This window comes from Dendrobates tinctorius, unplaced genomic scaffold, assembly GCF_039654945.1.
Source record: "Dendrobates tinctorius isolate UK_male_01 unplaced genomic scaffold, ASM3965494v1 ptg000326l, whole genome shotgun sequence".
Classification (NCBI taxonomy): domain Eukaryota; kingdom Metazoa; phylum Chordata; class Amphibia; order Anura; family Dendrobatidae; genus Dendrobates; species Dendrobates tinctorius.
The window spans coordinates 12560900-12574455 of NW_027361993.1; the positions used below are offsets into that span (position 1 = coordinate 12560900).

Here is a 13556-nt window from a genome sequence, read left to right on the forward strand (position 1 = left end):
GGGTTGCGCTGGCTTACCGGATGCCGCTCTTCGGCTGGATCAGGGGACGCCAGAACTGCTGGCCTCAGCTACTCTCTTCCCGCGCTCTCCTTTCGCGCTTCTCAGCTGGCTCCGCCCACGAAGATCTGCCCCCTTTCTTCCCGCGCGCACCAATCAGAGGGATAATGGCGGCAATGGCGCCAATTTCGCACACAGTCTATAGCACAAAACACAGTCTCTGGCACACAGGACCCGGGGATTCCGGGCTCCGTAATCCTGTTCGTGATGCCAAAATGGGTCGCCCTCCCTGGGCTGTGGGGTACTCGGTACCGGGCCGGTCTCTCAGAAGGGAATGTCACAGCAGCGGTGACCCGGTCCTTGGCCCTGGGCGCCCATGTAAAAGGGGAAATGAGTGGTGGAATAAAGTTTATAAGTGATTCGTGATGCCAAATGTGGTGTTCGTCAATGAAGATGTTAAGCCGACGCTGCAGACAGATCCTCTGGGACAGATGGTGTGGTGCAGCAATGGTGGTGTAGCCCTCCACAGGCCGGGCAGTTGGTCCCAGGGCAGTGTAGCTGAATGTTTAGGAAGAGGGTGCAGTGTTTGGCACAGAGATGTAGCAGTGCTGAGGATGTCGCAGGAAGGAGGCAAGGACACAATAGAGTGCAGTTTCTTTACCTTTACTTTGTAAGTGCAGTCCAGGGTCCAGATTACAGATGGTACAGGAGCAGGCTAGCCTGGAAGCAACTCAGGGATCTCTCTATTAGATGGGTTGTGTAGTCTCCTTCCTAGCGCTGGCTGAGGTACATCCAGTACAGTGTTACACTGAAGTTCCTCCTTCTTATCTTCTCTTAGAACTACCTCGTACGGCAGACAGCTGTAGCCTCCTGTCTCTCTTGACTCACCCGTCGCTGTTGTGCCTCCGAGTCTTAAGTGGGAATAGAGCATCTACAGCTTCCTATTCCTCTGGTTTCTGTTGCAGGACCTTCAGTTTCCTTACAACCGTGGAGACCAGGCTCCAGATCATGCGCTCTCACTGGGAGGGAGCTCTCTATCCTCAGCTCAACCTCCAGCTTCTCTCCACACGTCTACACACGTTGCCCTCCTCACACTAACTCCTAATCCCTTCCTGGCCCTCAGAGAGCACTCCTCCCGCTTTCGTGGTTCAGAGCTCCCTCTGTTGGCCTGGCGTGGGAACTGTGTTGTGTGTATTGATTAACTGCCAGAGAGACCCTTCTTTGCTTCCAAGCCTGACATCACCCTTCCTGGAGGAAGGCAATGCCACTGTGTCAACCATACTCCTGGGGGCACCACACTACCCTGCCTTAAGGGGTCCCGGATCCCCATAACCTGCAGTGGTCCCAGATCCCCATAACCTGACTAAATCCCGTATGGATCCCAGATCCCTATAACCGGACAAAATTCCATAGCCCATGCAAAATAAACATCATACCTCCGCTAGCCCCCCTTAAATAACCAAAATTTCTAACCCATACACTCATAAAAGGCTAGCAAAGGGTTAAGAGTAAGGAAAACATGATCAGTCTCACCTGGCTGCCTGGGTGCTGTGATCCCAGCAGCCGCAAATCCTGAATCCGGTTGAATCGATTCGTGCTCCCCCCAAAATGTTGCTGGTGATCGATCTGAAGTCTGCATGTACCATCAGGCTCCCCCTTGATCATTGCCCCCAGGCCAGCCTGACACTGCCCGCCATCTTGTTGAAGCGCCGCTTCTGCCGTTGAATGGGCGGTGCCAGCCGACTGCCGCACACGATTGTATCCTCGCTGAGGGGCCTGCGTACCAGGCCCCTGTCCTCTCACCGTATCCTCCTGACCACGCCGAGCGGATCTGCCACCCAACAGGGCGTCCTCCGCACCCAGACCGTAAGCCTTCTGTGTTGATGTAGAGAGGGAGACTGATTCCTCCCCCTATTCGGATTCCTCCCGGTTCTCGTAACGTGAGCTGCCAGCTTACAGCTCACACCCCGAGCCGGAGGGTCCCAGTAGGGGCTATTGATGCGGTGCTGAACCAGAAGGGGACCTGCGGACTAAGGTATGCCGGAGAATTAGCTCTCTGCGGCCGACGTCCATCCTGCAGTGCCTGAGGTGACCCAGTCACCGCTCCCTGTAGCAATCCTTGGAAGGCAGCTTGCATGCAGCTAGCACCCCGCGACTCCTCAGCATACCTCAGTTGTTGGAGCATTGTTTCCACCTCCATAATTAAGGTTCTAAAGACGAGACCCCACAGCTTCTTGTCACTATGTGGGGGAACCTAAAAATGGTTGCCCCACTAAGATGGACACTGTCTTATAATGATAACTTGTACACCACCTCTGACCCCGCCTCCCCCTCATCCCAGCACTAGCCCCCACCTTTTTCAAATACATTAATCCCGTAATACCATCCTATTCCCTTACTCCAGCTTACTATATTCCCACTCAACCCTGTCATGTCGGCCTCCCTTTTAAGACCTGCGGCCCAGTACGGCCTCTCTTAACGTAATTCCCTTTTAATGTTTTCATAATGTATAGAAATCCCATTTATTAGTTCCTTTAATCTGGTCTGATGACCTGCCGAAATGCGACTCTTGTTTATCATGAATAAAAACCGTACAGAACTATTCTGCCTCTCAGTCAGCAGCCCATTTGTTTACCCCTTTTTCAGTGTGTGTGTGTGTGTGTGTGTGTATATATATATATATATATATATATATATATATATATATATATATATATATATAATATTTGTGGGTGTGTGTGTATATATATATATTTAAACTATTACTCTACATTCATAAATAGTGAGTTTGGCTGGATAAGCAGTAGTGCAGATTTCATCATCATCATGCTGAATATTCACAACCAGGATGTCCACCTGTCCACATTACTTACACAAAAATCAAAGCAAGAAAAGTTTATGGACAATTAGAAATTTGGAACCATAAATGCAATAGTAGTAGGGGGTTGTCTGAGATTCTTCAAAAGGGTTGATTTCCCCATCTGCCCAAAAAGAAAAGTGCAATAGTGTCTTAAAGTGGGTTAAAATGAGAAAACGGTGGGAGAGAAAATGCTCACATGTAAAGGTTGTGAAAGTCACAAACCCAGTATCAGCTTGGAAAAAAATTGGCAGCTGCAGAGCCACAAAGCAGCAGCCGCACTGCCAAAGGTATAAGATGCAGGATGGACATAGCATATACATTACATTAAGTATCTTATACTGATCCTGAGCTACATCCTGTATTATACTCCAGAGCTGCACTCACTATTCTGCTGGTGGAGTCACTGTGTACATACATTACATTACTGATCCTGAGTTACATCCTGTATTATACCCCAGAGCTGCTCTTACTATTCTGCTGGTGCAGTCACTGTGTACATGTAGGTAGGTGAGCCGAATGGGGGGTGGCCCTCTTACCACCGCGAACAGACTGAGATGGAGACTGAAGTGCGTCCAACAGGTCCTCTTTATTGGCCGTCCTCTTTATTGGCCGTCCTCTCGACGACCCACAGCAACATACAGCAGCGGCTAGACACTCTCCGCACACAGGCCCGGGTACCTTCGCTTCCTCCTTCTGTTTGACGGCCCTCGCTGCTTTCACTGCAGCTGCCCTAGGCCTACCACTACAGCGCTTCACCTGCCTGAGTCCATCCGTCTTGTGGTTACCCCAGGCTCTCTCCGTCTGCGGCTTCTCTTGTCTCTCCGTCTGCGGCTTCTCCTGTCAGGGCCACCCCCCTGTCTCAGCTCTCCCCTCTGGAACTTCTTCTCTGTGCTTAGCCTCCTTAGGTCTTCTCTACTCCTCAGCTCCTCTCCCTGGACTGACCGCTTCTAGAATTCTCCAGCCTCCTTTTATCCCCCTCCTTGGAAATTCCCCCTAGAGTTCTTGTAACCCCGCCCCCCATGACTGTGCGGTTTCGTAGCCCTAAGCTGATGTTCAGTCCTTTGCTCACAACTCTCTACTCCCATCTTGTGGCCAAACTGCAGTGCTACACCCACCTCTCCTATATCCAGCTGTCTCCTTTCAATACAACAGTCCACCTAAAGCACACTATACCTTTACCTTCCCACTGCAGACAGGTCCGTACGTCAGCCCACTTCCCCTACATACATTACATTACTTATCCTGTGCTGATCCTGAGTTACATCCTGTATTATACTCCAGAGCAGCACTCGTTATTCTTCTGGTGTAGTCACTGTGTACATACATTATGTTACTGATCCTGAGTTACATCCTGTATTTTACTCCAGCGCTGCACTCACTATTCTGCTGGTGCAGTCACTGTGTACATACATTACATTACTGATCCTGTACTGATCCTGAGTTACATCCTGTATTATACGCCAGAGCAGCACTCGTTATTCTTCTGGTGCAGTCACTGTGTACATACATTGTTACTGATCCTGAGTTACATCCTGTATTTTACTCCAGCGCTGCACTCACTATTCTGCTGGTGCAGTCACTGTGTACATACATTACATTACTGATCCTGTACTGATCCTGAGTTACATCCTGTATTTTACTCCAGAGCTGCACTCAATATTCTGTTAGTGGAGTCACTGTACATACGTGTACAAGTTTACTCTTTTGCATGTTGCTTATTACTCATTTCCATTTATACTTTCCGCTTACTACTCTGCTTATATTTGTGTTTCCTAATGTAGATTGAGACTGAAGAAGAAAGGAAACGATTTGAGGAAGGAAAAGGCCGCTACCTGCAAACCAAAGCCAAGAGACAGATGAACGCACAGTCCTTGACACAACAATAACCGAATTTCTCAGGGATTGCCGCAGTGATCAAGAGAATGAAGCCTTGACTGATAGCACTTGCCAATATGATCACTAAGTATTGTGTTCTGTGATGTAAGATTTAATAATAACTTATTTACCCTCTGCCGTTGTTTGTGCACTCGGATAACACATATGTAGGTGGGAATGCGGCGTCCATGTAATGAGCAGTAATGCAGCTTAGGATACTCAGTAGACTGCAATGCACAGTAGAATAGGTTAATTACAAGTCCAGATTATTGCACAGTCTTACTTTACATTGGCCTTTTGAGTTTTCCCATTACAAAATAACACTTTGGGCTGTTTGTGCTTTTGAAGAACAACATACTTTACAGGTGCTATGGGGGGCTTTGAGATGGGAGGCACGGCCCTAGTTGGTTCCAAATGTTTGCTACTAGATGGCAAAAATCCAAGCAGGACTTCTCTTTCCAGAAGAAATGGATATTTAGCTACGAAGGGATGTGATATTGGATCAAGAGTTTTGGAAAAAGGAGGTGTAGAGGGAAAAAAAACATGTCTGTAAACCATGGAGACCACATAAATTTCAGGGGACCTCTTCGAAAAATTTAAAGGGATGTTTGGTTTTGCCTTATCTATTCCTTCTAGATCTTTTTTTGTGAAATGACTTGACTACTCATGAGTAAATACTATACCTCTGCAACCTCAGGGCAGAATCACTCCTGAACCTGGAAACTTGGAGGGCCCAAAAAGACCACTACTATTAAGGACCTCTCATAACTGGGTGTCCCGATAAAAATTTTGCATTGGTGGCCACAAGTGTTGAGTTATCCCACTGCGTATCCTTAGGCTCCCCTAGTCTTCACATGGTGCTTACAGACCTTTTATTGAGAGCGGTTTGACCTCTGGTTAGAGTTCTTGAGACCTATCCTTGACAGTAACCCAAATTTGCCTGGTCACGTCTAAACACTAACCATATAGTTTTATTTTGCAACTCTCATCTATGTCATGGTGCGACAATCTGAGTGACTGACATGAGCAACATCAAAATTTTACCAAGACGCCTCACAATTCCCAAAACATTAGCCAAAGTTGGTGACCCTTCCTGTGCCGAGCGGACCTGGTGTTCCCGCCATGACGAGTATCACATAATCTCGGATGCCCCTTTCCTTAGCTTCTGATGTGTGATGTGATTCTACAGCTGACGTCTTATTGACCCAAAGTGTTGTATTTGGAAAACTTTAGAACTTTTTTGAGTTGTGATTGCCTCACAACCGCTTTCTGCCTTATTGTCTTGTGGTTGGCTTTCCTGGCTGCCTGTTGGTGGTAGTAGTTCATAGAGGAGTAGTTCACAAAGAGGCTTGTGTAGACGGAGTACAATTGTAGCAAACCCTCAGCCTCGAGATGTATTGGGTCTTTTGAGCTTAAGGTTATCATTCACTGACAGCAAGAAGAAATTTTGAAATGTTGAGAAATAGAACCACAATTGGAAGATTTCTCGAGATGAGCTTTCCTTGCCCAATCTTATTGGATTAAGGGGCACTACATTTATTCGAAGGTGCTCCCTTCTTTGGGTTGTGTCACTTTGTTTTCATCTACAACTTACTCTAGTTTTCTGGAGTTCCTTATTGTGAATTCTTTGCGCTGTGATTGGCTGTTTCCCCTTTTACTGATCCCCATTTGCTTTTAAGAAACGGTTGGCAGAAAAGGACCAAAAGTTGCAAAGTGTTTGTACAAATTAATAGTTAGAAAAAAATGGGGTTCGGGGAATGACAAATTCCTCTAAAAGTTTATTAGAAACTTACCAAACTTTTCATTATGCAGCAGTTACATTTTGTGTACAATCGCATGCAAACAGTCATAGAGGCCAGAACTGGAAAATGTTCTCCACCTCGCAATATATTTTCTGGAATAAGTTGCTTAAAAGTGTGATGAAGTCCATTGACTCCCCTGCTGCTGTAATGTAAGCGCTTTCTAAGCTTTATCGTGTCCATGATCAGAGGTCAAAATATTTTCGTAACTAATGTATAGAAGTGTTCAGACCAAATACCTCCAATAACTTCTGTATTTTGGCAATATAGAGATGTATTTTTTTCCGCTTGCAGCTGTGTGATGTAGAACATGGAGCTATTATATGGTCTTCACTGCATATTTTATTTCTAATAAAAAAAATAGGTGGAAACTTTTTGGATTACAGAGTCATGATTTGGGAACACGTAATTCAAGATATTGTATATAAAGGTTAATTTTGCAGGTAAATATGGGATTTTATTTTCCAGTGTTGTGTCCAATAGGGAGCACTAGTGTGTGTTTTTGTAATTATGTTATTATTTCATTTTAATTATGGTTTTATTTAATCAGCTTTCATCTGAAGGTTTTGTCTAACACATATAAAGAATTAGGGTGACTGGTTATTGGAGGAAATTTTAAAGGAACTTAGAAAAACCTTATAAATCCTTTAACAGAGGGGAATCCACCATTATAGGAAAACTGTCACATGAAAACAAAACTATTAACTTGCAGATATAGGGTTAATAGCATACTGAAACTGTCTGGCGCCGCCACTGAGAGCCCCAACGCCAGGAGGAAATGAACTGTAATCCTTCTGGCAGCATTCGGCTTTCAGTCATAGAGGTGGCGTCATCACCGCTTCAGTCACCACTCTGTCTATAGAAAGCTGCAGCCGTAACCGTGCCCCCGGCACCGACTGACAGCAGGATCAGCATTAGAGCCGGCTGTCAGTAAATGCCGAGAATGCGGTTACAGCCACAGTTCTCTATACACAGAGCGATAAGTGAACCACCCCTATGACTGATCGCTGAATGCTGCCGGGAGGAATAAAGTTCAGGGCTTTCAGTGGCAACACCTGGCAGGTTCAAAACACTATTAACCCTATATCTTCAGGTTAATAGCATTTTTTCCACGTGACAGGTTCCTCTAAAGGTTGCAAAGGCTTTGTCTTCTGGAAAACCCATTCTTAAATGCTAAAGTGTCCAAGATAAAATAAAAAAAAAAAACACAAACCTCCCAGACTGGCTGAACTATGGGCTGCAGTCCATCGACGGGCACTGATTTAAGCAATGTCACGTGACCGGTGGGAGACACGGCACCCTGACATTGCTGTAGTGACGTTGGTCCGGGAGGTGAGTACGAACCATTTAATCATTTAGCCAATAATCAATCTCTCTCTCTCTCTTGCTTGCAATCATATCATTGTGCCACGAAATGGAGAATGTTGGGGAGCCTAAGGCCTCTTCTACAGAATCCAATTCTTTCGGTGCTGGGGCACTCAGCAAGAAGTACAGGGCATGTGCGCTGCCTGGGGATGCAAGATTTCAAGAGAAAAATGAAGGAAGTAGTACTAATTTTTTTTTGCATTCATAAAAATCTTGCACTGCACCACTAGCTGCATGGGATCCGAACAAGCTTCTCCCGCAGATACAGAGCAGCAAGACACTGTGTTATTAACTTATCTATAGATGGACTCTCTATCAAACACATACTGAAATCCCCTTTCAAGTATGCTACTCTCTTGGCACACACAGTATATATAAGAGAATTTGTATAATGCACGTATTACTGGCATCAGAAGATTTCTAACGTCTATTTCCGTTGTCCTAATGAATCCTTCATGTGTATAGTGGAGCGTGCTGCAACAAGGTGACACTTTTCATGCAGTACATGTCACAAAAGTAGGAAGCAAAGGGTAAATTATTTAAACCTCTCAATTTGAATCTTAAAACAGTTGTACTGAGAAATCTGCTGCTGTTCAATCACTACAGTGCCTGTTTTTTTGGTGTGTATTTTTCCTCCTTTGTCTCTTCCAAGAAGTAGCTAAATCACGGCAGTCATTTTTTTTGGATTGATATTTAGTCCGGGTTTCATAGAAATGTATTAGCCTAGTTCTCTCCTCTTTCTCCAGCCTCATGGCTTCTCATCTGGGATCTATCTCTTTATATAGTGGGAAAGGTAATAGTGCAATAATGGATCACCAAAATGGAATTATCCCGCCTAATATCCCACTAAAGTAACAGGATTTCGCTTTGCACAACAACTGATTCCTTTAATTTCCTGCTCCCTTTATCTTGTCTAATACCTAAGACCTCATTTGATCCTTAACCTAGTTTTACACATGCTTACACTCGTGTCACTTCTCTGCATTTTTCATTCACTTCTTGTAGCCTTGATAACTAGTCATGCTTAGAATGATTTCCATGATCTACATTCCTATCACACAGAGTAGACAGCTCCTGCTTGTCACAAGCGAAGAGAAACACTCCCATTACATGCTTTTAATTATGGTAATACATCACAAAGCAGACTTAAAGGGGACCTTTCATTGGATTTTTTTCAATTAAACTGCGTACCCCTTCCAAGAGCCACTGTTCCACTTATTCTGGAACAGCTTTCCTTTTTCTTCTGTGCCCCTCCGTTCCAAAGTTTTGTCCCGGTAATAAAGGTGCAAATTTTCCCTTTACCAACTGGGTTGTGTGTTACAGAACTTCTCAGTGGGCGTAGCCTTGTTTTGATTGGTCAGGATCAGAGGATAAAAGCACACGGCCACAGGGAAGTTCTGTGATACATGTCCGGTTGGTTGAAGGGAAAATTTCCATCTTTATTAGCGGGGGGCATGACTTTGGATCAGAGGGGCACAGAAGAAAAAGATAAACTGTTCCAGAATCAGCAGAGAAGGGCCTCAAATAGAGGAAATACTCAAAAAATCCAGGGAAAAAGTTCTCTTTAAAGGGCACAGGCACCCAAGTTTGTAAATTTGCTGAAAGTTATCAGCTGTGATCATAATGGGGGGACTTTTTTAAGTCTCTCAGCAGACTAATAACAGAGAACAATAAATGACCATCACCTAAACAGCACATGGGTATTATAGAGAAATTTGGTTTTATGTCGTATCACAATGTGGTTTTAATTTTTAGATAAGTGACTGTACCCCCCCATATCAGACCACACAGGCTGATCCCTCCTTTAGACCCCCATTGTCTCTGAAGACTACATACAGTATATACAGAATCATAGAAACTTCCATCAAAACCAATTTTTACATCTTTACTACCAATAAAAAAAATCTGTTGCTATATTTCCTTAGCCAAATAGAAAAAGAAGAATTGTGCAAAGTTAAAGAGCTTTTTAAAGGGAACCCGTCATGTTGGATAAGGTCTCCGATCTGCAGGAAGGAGGTTATAGACCAGGAAGAGCTGATCAAACTAATATACATTTTTGTTGGAAAAGTTTAAATAAAACTATCTTTTATTGAAATTCCTAGTGTTTGTAGCATATGAGTCCAATGAGCGGCCCTAATTCCCTGTAGGACTGTGCCTGCAGAGATAGCTGTCAATCACTAGTAGGACTGTACACTGGACTCACATATACAAACACTAGGGATTTCAATGAATAAAATACAATTTTTACAACGACATGAGATCTCTGTATGCTTTATCTCCTAATATAAGGGAGGACAGAGGTCTGCATTCTCAAGGGTGACTCTGTGACTATATGGTAGCTCTATGACTGTTAAAATGGCAAGTTCACCTTTTGGACCAACCTACAAGATGTAGAATCTGTTTGTACTGAGTGACTTGGGTAGATGGCAGGGATTGAATATAAAGAGTTGTAACTATGACTAAGGTTTGGGTTTTGAGGAATGCTTGGGTAAGCTTTTTCAGCAGAAATACATTAGATGAGAGGTCTGCTTTCCTGGCATTTTATCAATTGATTTTGATTCAAGTAGGTCCAATCTTCAGATGCCCGTCATACAGACAAAAGCAGGAATCATACCAATGGCCCACAAAAATGCACGATCTTCAATTATCTCCCATTTAGAACAAGCGTGCGCTTTGAAGTTTGATCCAACCTGAGTTGGGGAGAATAAAACAAAAAAGTCAATTAATAGAAAATGTTGCTTGTGTGAGCTGCCTCTGCCGCTTACCTGACTCCTTTGCGGTTGCTTTGATGTGGAAGGAATAGTTTCGGCAGCAAGATTAGTGACCTGGAAATTTACAAAATGTGTGGGATATGTTGAAAACAGACTAAGGCGAGAAGGAAGGAAGACAAAACAAAAGGAGTCTGGCTCATCTCCCTCTGGAATGGAGCATATGTCTGAGACTATACACCTGCTTCATCTGCCATTAATATGAACTGACAATTATGACAACTTGCTTACGATAGAATTTTTCCCAGGATGGTGCAAGAAACACTGAAAGTGTATTTAATGATTCCGACAGAATGGAAAGCACAGGCACTATCATCGTTTTGACCAATATGGTCTTTCTCAAGAGCATTTGTAATGGTATCATCGATGAGCTCCAGTGAAATGTGGAACTTGTCGCTCTCAGTGACTGAGCCTGAGATCTGAAAAAGTTAAGATATATCTTCTATCTGTTGCTGCTTTCCTGAGAAATCAGCGATTTAATTCATATGCAAATTAGGCGTTAAGTGTTCTCGTACCTGACAGGGCACTTCTTGAGCCTCCCAATGTTGCTTTCCAGCCCAGCACCAGCCTCTTTGCTTGATTGATACAGGTGCTTCTCACTAAATTAGAATATCATGAAACAGTTAATTTATTTCAGTTCTTCAATACAAAAAGTGAAACTCATATATTATATAGAGTCATTACAAACACAGTGATCTATTTCAAGTGTTTATTTCTGTTAATGATTATTATGGCTTACAGCCAATAATAACCCAAAAGTCATTAACGTAGTAAATTAGAATAATTCACAAAAAACACCTGCAAAGGCTTCCTAAGTGTTTAAAAAGGTCTCTTAGTCTGTTTTAGTAGGCTTCACAATCATGGGGAAGACTGCTGACCTGACAGATGTCCAGAACGCAGTCATTGACACACTCCACAAGGAGGGTAAGCCACAAATGGTCATTGCTAAAGAAGCTGGCTGTTCACAGAGTGCTGTATCCAAGAATATTAATGGAAAGTAGAGTGGAAGGAAAAATTGTGGTAGAAAAAGGTGCACAAGCAACCGGGATAACCGCAGCCTTGAAAGCATTGTTAAGAAAAGGCCATTCAAAAATTTGGGGGACATTCACATGGGGTGGACTGCTGCTGGAGTCATTGCTTCAAGAGCCACCACACACAGATGTATCCAGGACATGGGCTGCAAGTGTTGCATTCCTTGTGGCAAGCCACTCATGACCAATAGACAATGCCAGAAGTGTCTTACCTGGGCCAAGGAGAAAAAGAACTGGACTGTTGCTCAGTGGTCCAAGGTGTTGTTTTCAGATGAAAGTAAATTTTGCATTTCATTTGGAAATCAAGGTCCCAGAGTCTGGAGGAAGAGTGGAGAGGCCACAATCCAAGCTGCTTGAGGTCTAGAGTGAAGTTTCCACAATCAGTGATGGTTTGGGGAGCCATGTCATCTGCTGGTGTAGGTCCACTCTGTTTTATCAAGACCAAAGTCAGCGCAGCCGTCTACCAGGAAATTTTAGAGCACTTCATGCTTCCCTCTACCGACAAGCTTTTTGGAGATGGAAAATTTAATTCTCCAGCAGGACTTGGCACCTGTCCACACTGCCAAAAGTACCAATACCTGGTGTAAAAACATCAGTATCACTGCTTGATTTACCAGCAAACTCGCCTGACCTTAACACCATAGAGTATCTATGGGGTTTTGTCAAGAGGAAGGGAGAGACCCCAGACCCAACAATGCAGATTCGCTGAAGGCTGCTATCAAAGCAACCTGGGCTTCCAAAACACCTCAGCAGTGCCACAGGCTGATCGCCTCCATGTCACGCCGCATTGATGCAGTAATTGATGCCAAAGGAGCCCGACCAAGTATTGAGTACATTTACTCAACATACATTTCAGTAGGCCAACATTTCGGATTTTAAGATCATTTTTCAAGCTGGTGTTATAAAGTATTCTAATTTACTGAGATAATGACGTTTCATCATTAACAAAAATAAACTCTTGAAATAGATCACTCTGTTTGTAATGACTCTATATAATATAAGTTTCACTTTTTGTAATGAAGAACTGAAATAAATTAACTTTCTGATAATCTAATTTAGTGAGACGCACTTGTAGCTTACTTTCTGTGTAACATAAGGTGTCACACATGGATATTAGATAATGAGCTATCAAGCTGAAGAGACTGGAGAAACAACCTTGGAAGACAGAGGTTCAGGAAGCGCTCTGGCATTTTTTCCTTCATTTGTATATTAATTAAAACTCTGAATTGTCTGGAATGCAGCAACAGATAAGAGACGTAATGGTGCTTTTATCTTGCAAATATATGCGGTTTGGAGAGTTGATGGTACAGACAGATTCCTGCCACCTTGTCAGGTGAACACAACCATTTCACTCCTAAGATACCAGCCAACGTTTGAATCCTCACTTTGCAATACGTGTTCCTGATCTACCTAGGAATGCCCCAAAATCGCCCATTTGCTTAAAACCCTGTACCATTTGAAGTTTGGACAGTTTTAAAATACACTATATGAACAAAAAAGTATTGGGACATGCCCACATTACACCTACAGAACCTTTATAACCTCTCATTCTAAATCTACAGACACTACCATATTTTTCAGACTATAACATACACTTTTCAGCAAGAAAAATTCTTGCTAAAAAGTGTTTGGAGGCATTTTACCTGATCACTGAGAGATCTGCTCTCTCTCCTCCTGCCCCACACTGATCTATGTGATTGGTGCAGGGCATGAGATGCATGATGCGTTTTTTGCATGAGTTTCTATTGTGCACGATGTGCTGCACAAAAAAACGCTAATGTGAAATTAGCCTTAGAGCTTCAATTTTCCAGATTGTCTTCTGCTGAAGTATTAAGATTTGCCATCACTGGAGCTAAAGGGC

The 13556-nt window shown here is 43.6% G+C and overlaps 1 protein-coding gene across 7 annotated transcripts in view; it reads left to right on the forward strand.

Moving 5' to 3' along the window:
* Positions 1 to 6905, forward strand: part of ACOT7 (acyl-CoA thioesterase 7) — a 313478-nt gene extending 306573 nt beyond the window's left edge. For all 7 annotated transcript variants that reach the window (XM_073561759.1, XM_073561758.1, XM_073561756.1 and 4 more), the window contains one exon: positions 4639 to 6905. In XM_073561759.1, coding sequence (XP_073417860.1) covers positions 4639 to 4743 — 105 coding nt within the window. In that variant the 3' untranslated portion in view covers positions 4744 to 6905. The remainder of the gene's footprint in view (positions 1 to 4638) is intronic.
* The last annotated feature ends 6651 nt before the right edge of the window (positions 6906 to 13556 follow it).